The sequence below is a fragment of the Perissodus microlepis genome, chromosome 4 (assembly GCF_051167445.1).
Source record: "Perissodus microlepis isolate ML-2025 ecotype Zambia chromosome 4, ASM5116744v1, whole genome shotgun sequence".
NCBI classification, from domain to species: Eukaryota; Metazoa; Chordata; class Actinopteri; order Cichliformes; family Cichlidae; genus Perissodus; species Perissodus microlepis.
This window is the reverse complement of record NC_140464.1, coordinates 6,159,888-6,182,798: the sequence shown is the minus strand read 5'-3', so window position 1 is coordinate 6,182,798 and position 22,911 is coordinate 6,159,888. Positions and strand designations below refer to the sequence as shown.

The 22,911-nt window shown below is 38.9% G+C and overlaps 1 protein-coding gene across 1 annotated transcript in view; it reads right to left on the bottom strand.

Moving 5' to 3' along the window:
• The window catches only part of spop (speckle type BTB/POZ protein), a 99,406-nt gene that overhangs the window by 49,214 nt on the left and 27,281 nt on the right, over positions 1-22,911 (bottom strand). The window contains exons 3-4 of the mRNA XM_084925281.1: positions 3,491-3,684; positions 389-510 (exon numbers count right to left, since the gene is read on the bottom strand). Of these exons, the coding sequence (XP_084781407.1) occupies positions 389-510; positions 3,491-3,577 (209 nt within the window). The 5' untranslated portion in view covers positions 3,578-3,684. The remainder of the gene's footprint in view (positions 1-388; positions 511-3,490; positions 3,685-22,911) is intronic.

Here is a 22,911-nt window from a genome sequence, read left to right as displayed (position 1 = left end):
CATACTCAACCTATCATTTTAAACACGACAAGCAGGAGGGTGCTCATCTCAGAGCAAAGTCCCCTCATCTCAGAGTAAAGTAATCCAATTTAAATGTGGGTTTAACCTCAGATCAATTCATGCATACTAAGGTGTCATGCAAGAAGGTTAATTTTAATTTCAAAACATATGCTAATAAACACTGCAAACACAGACACGTTAAAAGGCACAGAGCAATGATTGATACTCCACGTGTAGAAGCACGTAGATCACGTAGATCTACCTTTCAAAGGTGCAAAAGTTGAAAATCCTTAAGACGACTTCTTGAAAGGACATTCTCCAAAAGCACTCTTAGAGCAGGAATGCTGTACTTTATATGTGATAGCTAGAATGATGAGACTTTACTAACCATTTGAGTTTGTCATTGGCTCCTGAGGAAAAAGTGGAGCTTTTGATGACCTCTCCCATCTCCTCACGACAGAAGCTGAAGTTGTTGATGGTCCACATGTAGGAGAACTTCACCACTTTGATCTGCATAGAAAAAGCACAGGATCGGCTGAAACCAGATCTCCTTTTTTATATATTTATCTATTCTATATGGGTAAGTGGTCTTTGGTCAGCCAGGACTTCAAAACCGCACATCAAAACTGCCTTTCATCTTAATAAACACTGACAACAAACGAAGGGAAAGAAGAAAGGATAATGGAAAAGTAGCCACGGAAAAAAAAAACAAAACAATTTTGCAAGGACGTAGCAGAGATGAAAAAACAGACATCATCAATGACATACTTTATTTACCTTTGCTCTTAACAGGAAAGTGTTATCTGAGCTAGTAAAGCCTACACTGCAATAACTATAACAAATACAATTTCATAGAGCAGATAACCATTAAACAAAGAAAACATGTAAAATGACATCAATTTTTATTTAAAAAAAAAAAAAAAGTTTGGCTGGTAATGTAGAAGCCATCAGGGAAAAAGCATATCAGCAAGCTAGATTTAATATTGCACAATTACCAAAAAAGTTAAAAAAAAAAGATTCACCATTAAAGATTAGCAAAAGCTGCACCAGGCTGATTAAAGCAAAAGATACATATTGTGTAACACTGTTCAAGAACACCTTTATGGCTGAATTACTCCTCCAATTTAACACTGCACCTTGTAAGTTTAGAGAACTTTTTTTAACATTCAAAATTGATGCAGCAGAAACAGCGATATCGCCACCTTGTTAAAACACAGAACCTAGTTCACCCGCAATATAGCTCAACGTCTGACAGTTTATCTAGTAATCTGGGTGTAAATTATAGTAGTAACTGCTAATATAGCCTTGAGCCTCTAGCCTCAAGCAGAAATAAGAAGCAGGCAACAAAAATCTCTTACCAAGAAACCAACAATGTTTGAAGAAGCTTGAAGCAATTTGTCAGACTGTGCATAGCCAATTCTAAAGCAAAGATTGTACTTTATAAATGATGAACATAATTTTTCTTGCATGAATCAAACTGACATTTGATAATCTACGGGCAGAAAAAAAGAGCATCTCAACCTCCTGACTGCATGAAAGCATCCAACAAAAGGGACTGATTACCAAGTAATTACCAAATTACTAAATTCAGAGTTCTTCTGGGGTAGAATCAGATTATTTTGCTAAATCCAGCCAGGTACTGCATATGGTACTGTGCAAAAGTCTTGAGTCAGGCCTCATTTTGTTATATTTTGCCTCCAAGGAACCAAACGTTCTTGTAATTTTTAAAGTGGTCTTGAGCAGTACTTCTCCTGGCTGGTTAATCATAGTTTCATTTAAAAATTAGCTGCTTTTTAACTTATTTTCAGACCAGAAAATATGAACATTTTCACCAGCATTTTTTGGGTTTGTTTGTTTAGTAAGTCAAACCTGTCTGAGAATTTTAGCAGATACACCTATTGGTACCAAAACTCCTATGCTACCTCGTTATGTTATCACATTAAAAAAAAGCTGCTTGTCAACGTTGCCCGCCCGTCTAGTGGGGTTATAATAACAATAACTAAAAGTCATGTTATTCAGCAAAGACCAGACACAGGACCTGAGAAATGTATTTGGTCCATCAGTTGATTGATCTACTGTTTGCTGAACCCTTATCAGAAACAGTCTCAGTGCAAATGTGGCTGTCAGAAAGCCATTTTTAAGGAAGCGAAATGAGAAGAAAAAGCTGAGGTTTGCCAAATTACACAAGAACTGGGCTGAAAATCAGTAGCAAAAGGTCTTAATGAGCGCTAAATCCAAATTTCTAATTTTTAGATCAAATCGTTTTCAAAATGTATTAAAGAAGTCAGAGGAGAGGTACAACACAACAACACAGAGGTTCTGTCATCCTTTGGTGCTGCATTTCAGCCAGTGATCTCGTCAAAAACGATGGAATAATGAAAAAAGAAAATACTGTCAGATTTTGATTCATCATGCAATACCATCTGGAAACTGTCTGATTGGCAACAGCTTCATTTTTCAGCATAACAATGATTCCAAAAACGCTGCCAATGCAAAAAAAAAAAAAAAAAAAAAAAAAAGCACCTGGATGGAAGAACACACAATGGAACACACAACTATCAGGCATGGATTCACATCCCCAGAGACTGGACTTCAAAATTATCTAAACAGTTTGGGATCATCTGGACAGAAGTGAACAAAAGGCAGATGACATCCAAAGAAGATGTCTGGAATTTCCTGAAGAACTATTCCTAATAACTACTTAAAGACATAACGAGGAAGCTTGCCGAAGTCAGTTCGGGCTGATTAAAGACAAAATCTTATAAATCCTCTAACATCTTTAAATACCACAAATTAAATAACCTCAGCATTTACAAGGGGTGAAATTAAAATTATGGTTACAAAAGTAGTCCAGTAAATTATACCCCATTTCTTATTTCTCAGTTTGTACATCTTCATTTCCTTTTCTCACATTTTACCAGAGTATCAAATGAAGGAGGTGATAAAGAGATATGAGGAGAGAAGAGCTGAGGCAACAGGCGTTGAACAAAATTAAAAATCACTGCTTCAGAGCCTCATTTAAAATTGATTTCTAGCAAAAACAACTATTGCCACAGGTGTCTCATAAATTGCTTTGTTATATCCCAACTACAGCTGTATTTGTTTCATCTCAGATGGTCAACGGTTTTGCAAATCAGCAAAATATTATTTATTAAGTCTACTTTTTAATTAAATTAAAAACGTGGTGCAATGTGACCAGATATACTTCTTTTGTTAAATCACACACACACAGATCATTTTCACTTCAGATGCATTTTAGGAATTGAGACATCCTTCAGCATTGTGTGCTGAGATTAATTTCCGGGCAAAAGGACAGGAGACACAGGAGACTGGTTAATGGCACTGGTTAGTGGTTACCATCTTAAGTAATGCCTGACAATCTAACTATAATATTTTAAGATGCATTCTGGCCTGATTACGGTTCAGTTTAGTAAAACACAAGGAAGTGAAAAAGTGAAACACAAAATATAAAAAGTCATGCATTACTCACCTGAGTATAACACCAGCTCTCAGCCACAGGACTGCTGGACATTTCTGCCGGTGGTGGGGGACTTGGTACTCTGGACATTGCCAGCATTGATGCTGAGAGCACCGAGTTGGGCAGTGGCAGCAGCCAGATGTGGGATGAGGTGTATGAGGGAGGAAAGGTCCAATAATCAGTCAAGCTGGCTGCCTCTTAAACCCCTGCCATACAGAGAACAGCAGAAAGTTGAATTCAGTACAACAAACTCTAAAATAGCTACAGGCTCCCTGTAGTGTCACAGAAATACAGCCATTAAAACAGTTTGACTTTTAAAGCAACAAAACCGAAAACTAAGAAATCTGTGACCTTGTGCATCCCGTGTGTGTATGTGCCTCTCTTTGTACATGTCATGGCAATTCTTAATTAAATGTTTGGTCTAATTGAGTGGTATTTCCCAGTAAGTAGGAAGCAAGGGCTCTGGATTTATTTGTTTTCAAAGAGTCTTTGGCAGTCAAAGCACAGCAGCAGCGTGCACTCGGCTTCACTAAGGGAAGCCTTCCTTTATCTGCGCGTGGTTTCGTCTTTGTTTTGCTTTGAGATGAACAGAGTGCTGTGCCAGCCATGTGATTCCAGCCAGGCTGCATCCCATCCGCTGTGGCTGTAAGTGAAGGGCAGGACTTAAGACTTTCATCTCAAGCAGCCAGTCTGTACTCACAACACACACAAGGTCACACTTTACTTTCAAACGACTAAGAAAAGGTCAAAGTTTTGTTTGATAAGCACCTGTTTCAAGGCTGTTTTTATTCCAGAATACTGCGGTACAGATTTAGACTGGAATGGCTACATCACCTCTCCGCTTCCATTTGAAGCAAAGTGGAGTTTCCTCATTATTTTCCTATTCTAATTTTTGGTCCGTTCTATACTAGCAGTCTCAAATGCCTGAACATCTTACTGAAAAATAAAAAGGAATATGCACGGTTTGGTTTCAAAGTGTAATTTCTCTGCTGTCTAAATCTCTCATTTCCTCTCGTCTCATTCCCTTACGCTGCTTTCAAGTTCCTCTCCACAAATTTCATACCTAAGTCATCAAGGTCTCAAGATCTGGCTTTTCTCACTCAACCTGCAAGTCCTCCTGATCTCCTGCCAGAGAAACCCTTCCACTCCATTGCTTAATTAGTGTCTGATTGAAAGAGAAGTTTAGGACCTAAGAAAACTTGGCAGAAACAGTACTGGACCAAGAATCCAGAGAGACAAAAAAAAAAAAAAAGGGAAGGAAAGGGGTAAAAAGGTAAGAGGAACCTCTGTCTCTTGGTGAGTGGATTGGAAACAGAAGAGGCGACACGCAGACCTCACCGGCTCTAGAACCAGACAACTTAATTAATGTTTAGAGCTAACGCCTGAATCTGATCATCTCAATTCAGTGCCCCCTTTTCTTCTTTTGTGCCACTTGTATCTGATGAAAACACTGGTGGCATTTTCGCTCAGTAAAACAATAAAATATTAATCAAAAAAAAAGTCGGGAGAAAAAAAGCTGTACTCATTTGCAATTTAAATTACCTGAGGCTTCCTGGCAATTAATTACAGTCTATACGAGTGAGCGAGGGTGATTTTTTACATGCGTGTGTGTTTCCTCGTGTCATCATTCTGGTATTGTATCACAGTGTATTCAAAGCGCAATTTACCAAGTGGCTTTCTTGTATCATGTCCCTTAAAGAGCACCATGAATGCCTAGTAATCACAGGAAATCAATTTAAGAAAACATGACAACACTGGCAGCACTGCTAACAGCCTCACAGCTTTCTAAATACACCCAGATGACACTTAACCAGCAAAAAGCTTGGGATGTTTTTTTTTCCTTGTTTTTCATGACAAACATCAAGAGCAAAGCAGTAGGAGAAAAGCAACAATAACAACTGAGAGACGGAGGAGATGCGTGCTAATCATAGGACTCCCTCAGGAGTCTTCAGACAGTTCATTTGTCACAGGAATCTGAAGATGACGGTGTGAACGAAAGGAATGGCTAATAGGTGATAATGCATATGATGTAGGGAAAATAAATATTATCACATTACAGTGTATGGCAGGCACAAAGACTGTGCTCTCCCAAAGGCAATTAAAAGACAAAGGAAAGAGGTAATCGAGGTGCTGTGGTTCAGATAAGCACTGAAGAATTTTTTGCAGCTACTTGGTAGCCATCAGCACTTCCAAGGTTGGATAAAAAGCAGTGAAAATTAGGATGAGGATAAGAAGTGCTTAGAAAGAGAGAGAGAGCAATGCAGAAGGACAGCAAGAAAGTTCAGATTCTGAAGAGTATACATCAAAATTTCTCTGCCTGCAAATACAGCAAACTAAAGAACTAGACAACAGTTTACTATTCTGTAACAAAAGCATACAAACGCTGTGCTAGGGATACTGCATTGTGAAGACTAAATGACCTGTCCTTCTTTACCACTACAATTTTTGAGGGCTATTGTTGTATTGAACCTCCACTAAAGTAAGAGGTTCTATTTTTAAATCTGAAAAACTAATGTCACAAGCTCACCAAAGTATTTTCTGCATGGTTTCCACATCCAATTTACAGGCCATATAAAAATGAATTGAGTCACAAAGATGTCACCACCTGGTTTGTAAACTGCCATTTCGAAGACTCAGTTTTAGCATTGTGGCATTGGCTCTCCTTTTTTGTTTGTTTGGGTTTTTTTTGTAACTGTTAAGTTACAAGATAAAACTACAGAGCCTGGTTAACAGTGCTGCGATGGACTGATGGACTACATCACAGTCACAGAAACCTGCTAACGCTAGGCGACTGTTAGTCATGAAAAAATAATGCTAAAGGTTAAATGTTCACAAAAATTTGTACAGGGGAGTTATTTAAAAGTTTGCCCCTGAACAGCTGTTGCAAAAAAAAATTTCATTTCTGGGCATTTTAGCATAGAAGTCCATGGGGACTCATCTTCAGAGCAATTTGTCATCATTTGAGTAACTGGAAATGAGGAACCGTTTCTGGCACTTCTGCATGAGCCTTATTATAGTCTTGGATGTTGCCACTCTGGTTTTAACCCATTCTGCACTTACAATAATTACAGTTTAATCAAAAACAAAGTGCACAGTAGAAAAGAGAAAATGTTCTGCACTCCTGTCCTTTAACATCAGTTTTTGCATATCTTTATTGAAAATGTCATTATCACAACATCTTGACTGACAAGACACATCATTCCTGATTTTCTGCACAACAACCTCAGCACTAAAACCTCTTGCAACCATTCATTTTTTAACCTATGGTTCATTTCAAGAAGTCATGTTTTAACAAATGTTCTTACTTTACATTCACATAAGTGTCAAAATGGTTTATGTCTCTCCACACACTTACACTTAATGTCTCTCAACACACACTTAATCTTAAATGATATACAACAATTTATCAGCTCTTTGACATTAGAATTTCCTCAGTTTTTTTACATTTCAGGACTACAGACAGTGAATAATTAGAAAAAGAAATAGTTTACAAACTACATAAGCAGAATAAATGTACCCTACAGATCAGAATTCAGTGCTATGTTGGGTTATAAGTGTAACTTGTGTGCTTCCTTAGGGCATGTTGTCATTTTTTACCTTTTACCTTGCAGAAGATTATGTTCAAGATGCCCCTTTCAAATGACACCTTAAAACCAAAATGCAGCCGGCAAAAAAAAGGCATGGCACAAAACAAGTTTGATCTTCTGTTTTCTGTATGTATAATGCAGAAGGTTTGACTGTGTAGCAAAAGGAGTAAAGGAGGATGGGCCAACTTCAACCCACATTCTCATCCCATGGCTGCTTTCAGAAAGGTAGGCCAGATGAGGAGAGTGAGACCTGGAGCCCATTTATATTCATTACAGAAAGACAGTCTGCTCTCACTCTACCAGTCCAGTCACCATCTCTCTCCATCTCTCTGTCACATACTTCAACACGCCAGGGAAGAGACTCTGACAAACCAAAAGACAGATAGATTCAACTTCTTCTGCATAAACAAGAGGTAAGCGAGGTGATGCTGCGTCTGCCTCTGCCATCAGGATGAGAGCTAGAGGCCACCAGCTGTCCAGGCTGTTACAGCCCCACGGTATACCGGTACCACATCACTAACATGTTACATACTAAGTCAATACATGACACTCGGCTCATGGTGTAATAATTCCTGTGCTGCGATATTCACTCCATCTGTAAATTTTACGTGGTGATAGCATATTCTGCGCATATGTTACCTCCATCTGCAAATCTGATATTGTGAAGCGCTTACAATGCATATTTACACTCGAGGACACATTTCTGTTCATTTGTTTTTCCATCTGTGCTTGTGACAATCTGAATAGCTGGTGATGCACATCGCTTGCACAGCCTTCCCAACCCAACCTCAGTGTCAGTGAGAACAATGCATATTTAGCTTGTTTACTTTCAATATGGCTAGCTGTTGGAGTGTTATCTTTACTTCATTGCAGATTAAAATATTTATTGGCCCTTCTAAAAAAATCTTAACAGTATCAAAGAAAAGCCAAGTTTGCCAGACATTTGATATTTAAAACATTTCCAATCATTTAACTGGACTTGCTTGGGTTTGCCAGATAAAACGTGTAGATCACCAATAAGATTTCCATGCAGGATCCGTTGATGCACAGGTTAACAACCATGGTGTAGATAGGAAGAGAACTGGATAATGTGAAGAATGTCGTAGAGGTGAGGAGAATATCAGCCAGGATCATGAGTTTAAAGGTGGAAACTGAAGCGTTGATGCTGAATGTTCTTCGATGAAGAAATGCGAGTAAAAAGGAACAGGTGTGATGATGTGGTGTTAGATAGATATAGTGTTAAAAAGAGAAAAGTAAAGTACAGATGGCAGAGAAAAGGATGGATGAGGTGAACACGTATTTCAGGAAGAGGCAGGAACATAGGGTGACAAAAGGTAGGGAGGACTGGGAAAGTACAGCTGAAGTGGTAAGGTAATTTGCTAAGAAGGTGTACCCTGTGGACAGAGAAAAGGAGACTTGGGTTTGAATGAGGAGGTACAGGAAAGCATTCAAAGGGTTAGCAAAGAAACAAGAGGGATAGTCAGGAGGACGAGTAAAGTAGACAGAGTATTGGGAGGCCAGGTGGCAAAGAGAAAGGAAAAGGTGTGTAGTGATTTCTATGTGAGGCTGGACACTAAGGAAAGGAGCTGAAAGATGTTGAATATGGAGCTGCCAAGTAGGAGGAAAAGAGGAAGACGACAGAGAAGATTCATGGATGTGGTCAAGGAGGATATTCAGAAGGTTGATGTGACAGGATGCTCGGGATAGGGTGAGATGGAGGCAGATGAACCACCGCAGTGACCCCTAAAGGGAGCAGCCGAAAGAAGAAGCTCATGCATAGAAATGCTGGAGAGTGCACATTGTTAAGCTGCTGGGCTGACAGAGCATACATCAGTTGTAATTTTCTCTGAATTGTTAGCCTGACTTCTCCCAGATTGTGTTCTTTTAGACAAACTATAAAACTCAAACAAAAAACATCTTTGACAAAGAACATTTGCTCATATTGTTTCTTCAATTAGACTGAACAGCCATAATGCTAAAACCACTGAAAGTGTAATGTTCTGGGAAACTTCAGATCCTGATATTTACTTGGATGTTATTTGACATGAGGCACCCCCTAAACATCCTTGCAAATGATCACATTCCCATAGCAATGTCACTGGCAACGGCCTGCAGTACAATGCACTGGACAAGCAAGCAAGCAAGCAAAAACAGAAAAAAAGAAAGAAACAGAAAAAAAGAAAGAAAGAAAGAAAGAAAGAAAGAAAGAAACAGAAAAAAAAAACTTTGCTAGAATGAGTCAACAAACATGACACAATGTTGACTTGGTCTCCAAAATCCTGACATTCTAATCCGATCTAGTACCTGCAGGCTTTATCAAAACAAAACCGGTCAATGGAGGTTTTGCCTTATAACCCACAAGACCCAAAAATCTGATTCTAACATCCTGGTTGCAAATACCACATGGCACCTAAGAGGTAACATATTCATACCATGGTGGGAGCTGCAGGAGGTGAACCTGTATAATATTCAGCAGGTTGGATCATCAGCCTATAATATCTTCACAGATCAATAATTTGCAATTACGCCGGTGACTGTGGCTACAGAGCCAGTCGTCCTAACATAACATTCTTGGCAGTCCAGTAGGGTACCTGTTTCAGTGTAATACTTCACCTAATTAACTGATAGTTACAGCCAGGGACCACTGCTGCATTGCACATTTTCTCTTTATGCTGCTTCTGCTGTCATGGCTAAATAGTAGCAAAAACACATGCAGAAAAAATATTTAGCTTTACTATCCCTACATATAAAATGTCGCTGTTGAAAAATTACAATCTACATTTACCATCACCACGAGTTTTTGGATTATGAACACAAGTGTAGGTGGTGTTCATATTCTAAAATGAATACTTGTTCCAACATAATCTAATGTCACCTACTCTAACTTTACAATATATTGCCATTCTAAAGATAAACGGATCCTATTGTGGTTACATAAGTTATGTAGAGTTATAGCAATGTTTTTGTATGAAAAGGTTAAGTTTATCCAATAAATCCTTCAGTATGACCATATGGCAGGGACTTCAAGCAACCTGGTCTACTGTGAAATAGGAGTGACAGAACAAAACAACAAAAAGCCTTCTGGAATTCATTACAGCTATCGCAGAGTCTCAAAAACAGAAAATATATTCATTATACAAAAGAAAAGGAAAAACACATTCTACATGCAAGCACACAAACACACATCAATACACAATTAGCCTGTCACACGGAAAATAAAATGGAAATGTCAAAAATATTAAGTTACCTACTATCCTCTCCCTCAGAGAAACAGGTGGGAAGGTGCTGAGACATCGCCACCAGGTGGACAGGGGGTGGAGGTGCGTAATTTGGCCGCTACAAAGAAAAGCCAGAATCACAGCAGGGATCCTGGAGTGTTTAGAGGGTCACCTTGTGCAACAACAGGCACAGAGCAAACCTGTGAGGTACACAGACGGGCTGCAGAGTTGAGAGGGACAGACTACAAACACTGAAAACCTGCCAGAAAACTGAGGTTAAGTGACAAAGTGCTGCAGACTTCAACGTATGTGTGACGCATTTCTGAACGTAAATCAAATGCCCACATGCTAGCTCATCTTTCCACAGCTTAGAGCCAGGCCATGTTCTTCTATCACCACCACAATTCTCTTTCCTCCAGCTCTGGTGAGCAGTCTGACAGAGGGTTAATCAAGCCTGTTCATTATAACGTCAGATTTCATAAAAAGCTTAGGCAGTATGTGCAGATCCATCTGGGGGGTTAGCAAGATTGATCAATTAAAGTAGCCGACCCTCATTTCTAAAACCCACAGACAGATGGCTGGAGGTGCACATCCTGTCAAATAAGTACATGCACATGGATCATAAAAAAGGAAGATATCCCAAATATTCGTTATGAGAGATTCTGGATTTGTAGCAGAAATTAAGGGCAAGAACACTGAAAATATGTGAGCTTGCTGCAGGAGACACTGGCAGGCAAAACATGAAAAGGGAAGGAGAAAAGCCTCTCAGTGTTGAGAGAAAGAACAAGTCTAGATGTGGAGCATGTATAAAAACACTGTAAAACAGTGTCTGTCCATCTTGCCCGAGGCAGTGCTGATAGCCCTGACATTCACTCAGAGAAAGAAAAAGAGTGAAAACAGGGATAAGAGAAGGCCAGGAACAGTGGGCACACATGCATGACAGAGCTGAGCATGAATTCGTCAGCGGGTTGGGAAGACGCTGGAGTGTGTCGGATCCAGGACCGCAGGAGGTGTGATGGATTAAGAGGCACTGGCAGAGACAGAGGTCCTCCCTGAACCGTGGAGCAAACTCCAGCGAAACACCATCACTATCCCTCTCCATATCACCAGTCGTCTTCTCTCACTCTCCATTTCTCACAGCTTCCTTCTCTCTCCCCTTTTTAAATCACCTAAACTCTCCGTTTTCACTTCTCTTAATCCTTCTCAAGACTGCTATAAAACTGAGCAACCATGCCTTACCACATACCTTGCTTTAGATCTACTAATTCACGTGGCATTTTCTACTTTAGATGATTTCAAACGAGAAAGGTATTACTTGCAGCTAAGATAACAAAACTACTATAATGCTAGCAAATAAAATGAGATAGCTTAGCTCAAAATATATCCCCAGCTGTACTGCAACACATAACATACCGATGCATGTACTGTATGTAGTGTATGTACTGTAAGTACGTCACAGTGTTTGCTATAGTCATACCACGAAATAATTACATTTTCAATACAGTAAGTGAAGTCAAATCTTCCAAACTGGAGGAGTTCCAAACCTCCTCTGGCATCAACATCAGCACAAAAAACATTTGCTTGGAGCTTCATGTCATGGGTTTCCATGGCTGAGCAGCTCCTGTCGGTGTAATATACAAGTAGCCCAGTACGTCTGCGCATCTAATGTAATAGTAAGGCTGAAAAGACAAGAAAAGAATATTTTGGCAGCATTTGCCCTTTCCATCATCCTCTCTTAAGTCCTCCCACTTCTCCGTCATATTCTGATCTTTACCAAATCTCTCCATTGCTCTTCTGTTGCAGAGCAGACCAGCTGCTACATGACTCAAGTCCACATAAAGGTTATATAAAGAGCAGCTTGCACACAATTTAAACTACAGTTAAAACGACTTGAGAAGTTTTAACACATGCAATGCAGTCCAGAATTTACACATGAATTACAGGTCGGGCAAACCTGTAGGTGAGAATGTAAACATCTGATTCAGTTGGAAAAGTTACTAGATGGTTTTTACCCTCTCAGCTCCCTAGTGTAAAGTGTACATTGTGTTTCCTGCATCCTATATACTCTAGAAAGGTAGCAAACCTTGTCTAAATCAAACAGTAGTTCAAATCTATAGCCAACTATCTCATGCTATGCAGTGTAGCAAAAAAGTGGTATGTCCACCTTTGTTTTTCAGCACAGCCTGATCTCTCTAAGCCAAGCTTTCTTCTAATTTCTTTAAGTGGTCTTCAGGAATAGTTCTCCAGACTTCTTGAAGGACATTGCAAAAGTACTTCTTTGCATGCCGACTGCCTTTTGTTCCATTCTCTGTCACGCTGATCCCACGCCGCTTCAATGTTGCGTGCTCATGTCCAGGCTCTGAGGAGGCCAAACCATGACTGATTGAAACATGTCACTTCATAAGGCCACCAATTTTCAGATAAATTCTTGTGTAATTTGGTATACCTCAGTTTTCTACCCATTTCCCACCTTTAAAAATGAAAGAAAAACTGGAGAACTCAAGACTACTTTACGAGTGGTGGCTCAAGATTTTTTGCACAGTACTATATGCGAGAATGGGAAACCTCTTGATTTTCCCCAACACTATTCAAATTGTGTGTGTCAAAACACCTGCGGTCTGTTCAAAGTTCCCATTTTTTCCCCACACAAAGATGCAACGTGTGAATAAATATATGAAAGTGAATGGCTTGGTATACTTCCTTACACATGCCAACTGCTTTTCTGCCTTTTAGGATTAGAAAAATGCAAATTAATCTGTTTGCAAAATATGGGAAAAGAATATTGCCAGTATGCAAACTCTGATAGAAACCATTCCAATGTAACATTTTTATCAGTCAAATCTGCAGGAAAGATAAAGGACTTCTCTCACATATGGGGTACCTTTTGCAAGTGGTACGGAAATACAACCCCTGTAAATGTGCCATGCTATGCTGGATTTTTATGGGCCACATCTCAAGCCTCTCAGTCTGCATTCACACAGTTTGTCCTTGTACACTTCTCCAGTGTGATCAATTAGCTCTATATACTTACTGACAACACAAGTGACAAACTAATACTCCTACTAAGCGTAGACACCTACAAACAAACACATACAAAGACACACAGCAGAAACAGTCAAACCAGCTGAGAAAATTTCAGCCCTGAAAAAATTAAAATTATTATATACTCTGAGACAGACATCAAATCATAGTGGGCCCATGTTGCCAAGATAACAAGAGAGAAAAGCTTTTTAAATGACAAAATGATATTGGCTGCAGCAAGTCCACAGGTTTTTCTCCGTCTTCTTTTCCAGTGCCCAAAGCAAAGTCTGTCTTACTATTGAAACAAAAATCTTCTTTTGGCAATGTATTTCTTCTAAACTAAACTGATACAAACATTATTTGTATAACGTTTTCATACACTCACTGAGGCAAGGCTTCATTCAGCTTCACCAACTGTTCTCTTACATATAACTCTCCCTCTTTAATTTCTGCCCAGCAGAGGATCTCCGCACGAAGTTTCAGTCTTGTGAAGTGAGCTGAGCTTGAAGCAAAAGGGAGGAGTGAATGGAGAGAGGCAGAGTTGATTTGTTACCGCACTCGGTGCAATGATGCAATTTATAATTAAAATGCAAATGGAACGACAGGGAGTCTCTCTTCACCTTGTTTTCACTTTACTCCAACATTCTCGGGGGAGGCTGATCTCTGCCCAGGATCTATGTATCCAAGTCAGTAAATCAATTTTTATATGAAGCACCGAAATCAATTTGAGACTTAGGCTATACAAAAACTCAAGTACAAGACACTGTTTAGCTGAGAAAAAAAAAAAAAACTTGAGATGCATAGATGGACACACCCAGCCTGTGGCTATAAAAACAGTCTTTTGCTTTGCTATGATGATGTGAGGGATTTTAAAAAGCTCAAATCCCTAAATTGAAAACTAAAAGCAATTATTCAGCAACAAGAAAACACAGACACGTCCACCACTGACCTGTCTCTGTTTTGACTATAGCTAATCACAAAAGGTGGTTCAAGCATCCCCTAAGCTTTAATCTCAACAAACAACAAAGATAAACACTGTGGAATGAATCATTTGAGAAAGTTTTATTTCAAAAGTGTGCCTGACAGAGAAAACGATGGAGAGGAGGCCTTTTTTAGTGGTTGTCCTTCAGCATGACTTTGTCATGTAACACATTTCCAGCTCAATTATCTGCATCCAGTGGATTTCAAACACATTTAGCAAGGACCAGAGAGCTTGGTAATTAGCAGGATCCCTGGCTCATAAGGGGACCAAAAACAAAGCCTGTCTTTAGCTCTATCTTTATCCCCTTCGTTTGTCTAATCTCTTCTTATCCTTCTCTTTTCACAAAGGGTGTTGGACATCATGTATGCACTCTGTCAGTTCCTTTGTATGCCAACAGGTTTCAGCTTTTCTGGACCAAAGCATTATGCAAAATGAGAAACTTGGAGTAGGCCTGAAAATTAGTAAACGGGGACTATTAAATTGTATCCCACATAAAACAAATTCAATAAAAACAAAACCTATATATTGAATTACTCTCCACTTCGTTGTTAGGTACACTTTACAAATACTGGACCCCTTTTGCCTTAACGGGTTCCCTAATTATTTATGGCACAGATTCAACAAGATGCTGGAAGCATTCCTCAGAGATTTTGGTACATATTAACACAATAGCTTATAAATATTTGTCAGCTACACATCCATGATCCAAATCTCCAATTACCAGTACGATCTATGGACTGTGGAGGCCATCACGGTCATATTCAAGAAACCAGTTTGAGCCATTTGCACCCATCAGAAGATGGTTACACTCGGGTCATAAAGGGATGGAGATGGTCAGCAACAATACTCAAGACAGACTGTAGCATTTAAACGATGCTCAATTGGTACTAACAGCCCCAAAGCCTGTCATCAAAAATATCCCACTAAACCACCGATGGAAGGCAGGATTGATCCATGATGATGATTACAGCATTTACTGACCCTACCACCAAAAATCTGAGACTTTTGCATTCTTCTATTGTCCAATTTTGGCGAGTCTATGCAAATATTAGCCTGTGTTTCCTGTTGTTAGCTGGCAGGAATGGCACCCAGTGTGGTCTCCTGGTACTGTAGTCCATGTGTTTCAAGGGTTGATATCTTGTGCATTCAGACACACTCTTCTGCATACCTTGGGGGTGATGAGTGAGTTTGTGAGTGACAGAGTCTGTCTCAAGTTCAGAGGAGAGTGGCCAAACTACCTTTCTCCTGTGAACTCTGATGTCAAACAGGCATTTTGATCCAGAGAACTATTGCCCACAGTATATTTTCTCAATTTCATACCCTTCTCTGTAAACCGTAGAGAATGTTGTGTGGAAACTTCCCAGGAGATCAGCATTTTCTGAAATACTCAGACTAGCCAGTCTGCCACCAATAACCATGACACATTCAAAGTCACTTAAATCACTTTGTCCTCCATTCTGATGCTCGGTTTAGACTTCCCTGGGTTGTCTGAATCATGTCTACACGCTGTTGGTGACTGGTCGATTAGTTATTTAAGTAAAAGAGCAATTTAAAAAGGTGCAACTAATAAAGTGGCAGGTGACTATATACTCACAGAACCATGTAGCATAGCACAGAATGTCATGTATAATGAAACAAAACTTAACAGACCTCCAAATGCAGCATTGTGTAAACTACAAGGAGTATTGAATATCTGATAAAATATACAGCCTGAACTATTCCTACAAACTTGATAAAGTACTAATAACTACTGTGTAATACTGATTTACAGATTTCATGACATTGTTAAAACTCAAGGTATTAAAGTTAAGACCATAGCACACTATGAATGTCCACCCACTTTCCATTTTTTGTTTCCCTTTTAATTATGGCTTGAAATCCAAGCAACTTTGTGCATCTCCAAACACTCATAAGATTTAATTTCAGCAAGGAATAATTTCATTATCCTTAACAATGTTCACTATGGTGCTCTGTCTAGAATGGCTGCCTATGCTTGCATTTAGTAGCTTTGAGTTTGAATTCAATAACAATTATTCAAGACAATTATACTTTTAAGTACCATAAAGCTACAAATAATCCTCTTTCAGAGGAAAAAAAAAATGCAGATTCAGGGGTTTGCTAGCGATTTTAAGATAACAGTGGTGGGCTACATATACAGTAATGATTCCAAAATCTCACAGTAAACTACAGAGAGCTTAAAATATTTACTATATAGAAACAGTGGTGTAGGAAGGAAGCAATTTCAGGCACAATGAGATTTTCTGCCGTTTTTTCCATTTATTTCCTCCTTACCATTCCCTCCTTACTCTCCAACAATTATAATGACGAACTGTGCCGGCAGCAGCACAAGTTACTGAATTTGTGGGATGTCATCCTCAACAGAGCCGTGTGTCTGCAGAGTAAAAGAACAATGACAACACATCATGTGAATCCACTGATATTGGATTGGGGGGGAAAAAAGAAAATACCAAGTGCCACTGACCATTCACCAATTTATCTTTTCTTCTTGTATTGCTCTCACACAAAAAAAAATAAATAAAAAAAAAATCTGTGAAAACCATCAATGAAGCAAATATTAATGTAAAGTATGAACGTCTTTTTTGTGAAGTACATCTATCCCTACTGCTGTCTTTCCATTAGCATTACAAAGGACATAAATCCCAGTTGGATACACACCAACACACCCACACACAAGGAGCCAATTAAGTTCAACTGTTCGCTTAATGTGTCATACTGTCACATCACTGTGCAGCAATATTGGGATCAAGGGTGCTCTAATGTCATCAATGGTCAACGCTGGGATTCTCTCACACTACCACTCGTCTTTACCTTGGGGAACAATATTCCTGCTTCTTACCAGATGTCATCTCTAATCTCCTTCTGGCTGAAGAAGTGAACAATAGAGACCATTCAGGACCAACCACTGAAGCAGGCAGTTAAAAGTACAGGGTCACCATAAGCAATGGTCAGGGTAATCTTTTCTTGAGACTGTCCTCACAAAATAACAATGGAAAGCAGTACAATTGGGGCCCAAGAACAATTCAACAAATGTTAACAAAAACTGTCCAAGACCGTGTAGCTCAACCAAGGCTGAAAACTACTGCCAAACCATGAATGATTTGAGTCCCAGAAAGATATCTGGATGACTTGTGTTTCAATTTTCTTCAAAACAACAACAAAAAACAACACACGTCTTCTAATCCTTCCTGTATCAATTTGATGTGATCCAATATGACTGATTTTATCTCATCCCTAAAGATTTCTTCCCAAAAATTCCTAGATTCAAATCCAAATATGGATCAACTCCAAAAGTAGATCAATACAAGAAACCAATAACAAAACCTGGAAAATGAAATGGGGGAATTAAAACAAACAGCACAGCATTTCTCTCGATTTCTCCAACAGTATTAGTAGTTACTAGTAAGTAACTACTAATACTAGCAATACTTTCTCTTGTGACTCTTAATCACAGTAGTATAACATCACAAAACATATTTTTTCTCCAATAGTGACGTTTTTGGATCGTCAGTGATACAATTCCCTGCTGATTGGGCATCTCAGAAGTATCATTTTACATCGTCTAAAGGGAGCAAAATGACTCAGACAAGTAAGAAATGCCACACAGAGACTCAAGTCACTTGCATCTTACGTTATGTTTTGAATTTGCCCAAGTCTGTGTCAGTGAGCTCGACCAAATAAACTGGCTTCCTGAATCCAAAAACTAACATCAACAAGAAGAGTTAATTCTTAAGAAATAGCCGAAGCAAGTCGTGAGGCTGTATTTTAAAGTACCTACAGATGAGAACAAAGAAATACACTTAGTACTAATGTACTTCCTAAATTTATACAATCACAGGTACTTTTTATATCCAATAAGAGAATACATCTGAATGTATGATTTAATATAAACTGTCAACAAAGTAATTCTAGGAGATGAATGAACCATTTAAGAAAGTTCATTCCTCTCTTTATTTAATAGAGCTACAGAATTCACAAAAACATACTGAAACCAGGCAGTCTCACAGACCATTGATGAGATTTGGAGACAGATGCAGTGCTCTCTGTCTTATTGCTTTGCTGTTGCTCTTTTCAGTAAAAGAAAAGAAAAGGTAGTTGTGCTAATAAGTTCAGTTCCATCCATCGGTTACACATGGTACGACAAGGGTTGCTCCTTTGTGTGCCCCAACGTCACTCTGCTTCCCAATTACCACGCTTACACACATACCCACACCGACACCCACACATGCATACACTCATTTATATTCAGGAAGAATTTTAAATGCTCTTCATTAAATTCCTAAAAGATGGACCAACTCTTAAATCCAAAAGTGATCTTCTCACCTTTTACACATTGTTATCTATACATTAAAGAGCACAGATATTATACAGCGAGGGCTGAAAATTACCCATCTCACTCGGTAAAGTGCCAAACCGCAGCCCTGATAAGAAGAATGGAAATGCAGGTAGCACTAACAGATAAAAACACTGTTGGTCAGACTAAGCATTAACAGCAAGGATGCATAAACCTTTAAAAGAGAAATGTCAGAGAAATAAAGGACAGGTAAACAAGCATCGGTCTATTCTTTCAAACTATATTCGCTCTCATTTTTAGATCATTTGCATAATGAAAAAGCTGAATGTTTCATTTGTAACAAGTATGGTTTGTTAATGTAGCTTCAATAAATTTTTTTGGCATTTTCTCTTTCAAAAAAAAAAAAAAAGATATGACATTCAAAATGCTAAAATTTCAAAAGTTTCAACTTAAATGTAATTTTGAGCTGACATTTTCAGTATTTACTTGGAGGAACCCCAGTCGAGATAGTGGTGGGCGCTGGGTGCCTGCAGACGAACATATCTGTTTGTCTCCTGACACCTAAATGCCAACCTCTATCCTTGCACCACTGAAGTGGAAGAGACTGCAAAGTTGCAGCCAAAAGCTGATACCACCCAGCTGGAAATGTGTCATATCATCTATATTAATCAGCCAGCACCCTGATTTGAGATCAGTTCATTACCTGCACAAGGGAGCTCACGGAAAGTTGGCACTGGCAGAATCAAATCCAAATTCCCATGAAACTATTAAGATAACAGCTGCAAAATAACTGCTGGTGTTAGTAAAGGTGACAAAACCTTGTGAGTCACCCTCCAAATCTAAGCCTTTCTAATTTGTGTTAAGGTTACAAGTGTTCCCCTTAGTATTCTCTGCAGCACTGAGCCTTTTGGAGGGTCATCAGATGTTGCTTGGTACCACAGTCAGTTCTGAAAACAGGAAATGCCAGGCAGATAAAGCTGCTAGACTACCACAAACACACATTTGCACACAAACACACTCTCTCACACACACAAACACACAGTGACATTTCAGATCTTCACAGTAAATCTGGGACCGTAACCAACAGTTATGCTCTGAATTGAAGCTTCCCTAATTCATCTCCTTCTCTTTCACTATCTCTGAGAACACTCCTGCCACTATCAAACTTTTAGCACTAAAACTCATCTTCCTCGCCTGTTCTGCCATTTGAAATTACTCACGTTAACCATTTCAAATGTTTTGTCTTTTGTCTAAATGGCCTTTGTTGAAGAATGCCTTTGGTGAAGACCCCCTCTGAGATTATCACTCTCTCTAATGAAGTCATTTGTGTCAGGCAGGCACATTCCAATCTCTAAACAGCCAATCAAAAGCACCAGAGAGACTTTCTCTGCTCTGGCAGATGCCAGGATGGTGGCAACAGTAGACAGCGATGGACTTAGAGATGGAGGCAGATAAAAAAAAAAGAATGACAAGCCTAAAAAACAACATATAAGACAGCGCTCATTAAAAAAAAAGAAAAAAAAAAAAAAAAAAGAAAGAAAAACGTTAAATATATAAACATAATAAATATGTAAAAAGTTATTTAAGATGGTAATGAATGGGGAAAAGGATGGATATAAATGGAAGCATACATGCAGACACAAAATGAGTAAGGGAGAAAGAAAGCAAGGAACGTCTTTACAGACAAAAACGCAAACACAAAATCCAGATGTCAAAACAAATTAGATTTCTGTCTCTAACTTTGGATAAGCAGGCTGGACATGTCTGGATGAGCCATTTTCTTCATATTTGCAAAAAGAATTTTCAAACACAAATATTTCGTTGCAGTTTTCACAGTGAGATCTCATTAACTACATAACTAGAGCCATGATGATTCCCATAAGAGTTGCTACCAAAGTAAAATAAAAATTAAAAAGTACTCTGGTTTCTAGTCTGGTCACTTTTTGTCGATAAAATATCTCGAACAACTTTTGTGCCGTTACCCAGAGATATCTGTGAAAGGAACAAAATCAGACACAGTGAAGAATGGAAGATGTAACAATAGAAGAAAAAGGAAAGCAGTGCTGGACAATAAACAAGCATGAACCTGTCCAGTCACACAGTATGTGAACAGTATTGTACTGGTTGGTATTAAAGTGAACTGGGCTATCTGTCGGTATGCAGTCAGTCAGATCATTGGCATCTTACCATTTGCCAGTCAGTACACTAATTAGATAGGGCTGAAGATTATAGTAGTTATACTCAAGTACATTTTGCTAATTGTTAACTTTAACAATTAGTAAGATTTAGCTGAGATCAAAAAAAAAAAAGAACAACACACTAGGACAATTTAATCTTTTATATTTGAGTTGAAGTAATGTGTAATCATCTCCAAGCAAGCAGAAAACAGGACTTCAGTGGGTATACAAATATATATCAAGCATTAAAGATGTATCAGTGAAGTACACTGGTAAACTGCAAAAAGCATATGTGAGAGGAGAAAAAAAATAAATAAATAAAAATACTGGAGACCGCCAATGCTACCCTTCAGCCTCAAAATCCTACGTCGCCGTGTTCTTCAGTTATCGCATTCACAAGATTTTCAGAAAACTTGACCTCTGACTCTGACTTTGAGGTCACTGAGATTCAAACCCAGATTTTTAGCTGATACAACAACAGCATCAATCTTAAGCTCCTACATCTCTTTGTTCTCACATTCAAACTTAATTGTCCATGGCACCCACCCAGCATGGTGACGACAATACCCCATTGGCCTTGGTTTTGACCATTTTCAAGTCACTGACTGTAAGTCCCATTCTAATCAAGTGCACATGCTCAGGAAGTACATGTCACGTTCTGTATCATACAGACCAAAATTTATGTCAAGGATCATCACTGCTGATAAGAGCTAGGTCTTCAGGGATAACTCAGAAATCAAACACCAGTAGTTTAGTAAAACAGACCACATCACCGCGCCTGAAGGATGCACATCAGCTCAAGCAGTGCAGCAAGGAGCATGCTGTGCTACAGTTAGACTGTCAATGAGGAGTTCTACTTTAAACATCCTGAGGTGTGTGAGTGAGGACATTTGGTGAAAACAACCTGAACTGCTTGGCTTGATACTGTGCCATCATAACATTGTGAAAGTTTTCTAGCCACCCCAGCACAACAGCTGCTCACCACCTCCCCTACTCAGCATATCTGGCTGCCTTTCCATTCTTTCCCTAGTCTATAAAGAAACTCAAATGAAGAGGTCAGTATTTCAACATAGCAGAAAAAACTCCATATGCTCAGCAAATGCCAACATGCATAAGTGTATCAAAAAAAGTAAATGAAAAATACAGTAGTGGCTCAAATGCGCAAGAAAAATACAGCTATTACTGGATATCTTAAAAAAAATAAATAAATTATGGAGTGAATATCATGCACCCATACCAGTTACAGGTATTGGTTCTCATCTGTTTCGGGAGGTTTCTTTGAACTCCAATCATGAACTCAGAGCTCAACGAAACTCTGTTTGCATTTATGTAGATCAAGTTTAAACAATCATACAAGGCACACTGAGCAAATTAGTTTGCATCCGAGTACAGCACTGCATTAGCAGTGAGTCCACCTCGTGTCCTTGAGAGACGGTTTTCTTGCACGACTGACAGCTAACTGTTATGAGAAAAACAAGAAAACACAAGACAGCCAGCTACAAATCAAAAAAGGAAGGAAAAGAAAGGGCAAGAAAGAAAGCAAACGAGTAAGCGAGAAAGAAATAAAATGAAGATACAGGACATACTATAAAGCCAGGCTTATTCAAGAGTCAAGGCATGCGTGCCCTATCAAAAGGAACCCTACCGGAGGAAAAATATAAATAAAACACAATCATTAACCAGCTCTGCCACACTTAACAAGGAGCTCAGAGAGATGAGGGAGGAGGCATAAGTGTAGGGAGCCGCAGGGTTACCGCAGCAACTGAAATTAGAACCTAGGATAACAAGAGAAATGAGAATGTGTGGGATGACCCAGGTGAGGCAGACCAAGAGGGGGAACAGACAGAAGATGAGAGGCAAAGGAAGAAAAAGATTCAGAGACAGAATAACAGATCCGCCTTCATTTTGTTGAGCAACCCTTACACAACAATATAATAAATTAAATGCTGGTAGGTGTTGTCATTTAAAATCTTAAAGCGATGTCAGCACCTTATTCCTCTGATGCATCAGACAACGATAAATATGCTCTTCTGTAGTGTGACGTTATCATCATTTTTTCTTAATTGTACATGTTTACATATAGCTGAAGAGTTATACAACTGTGTGGAAACTGATGCTATAAATAGTGTATGATAA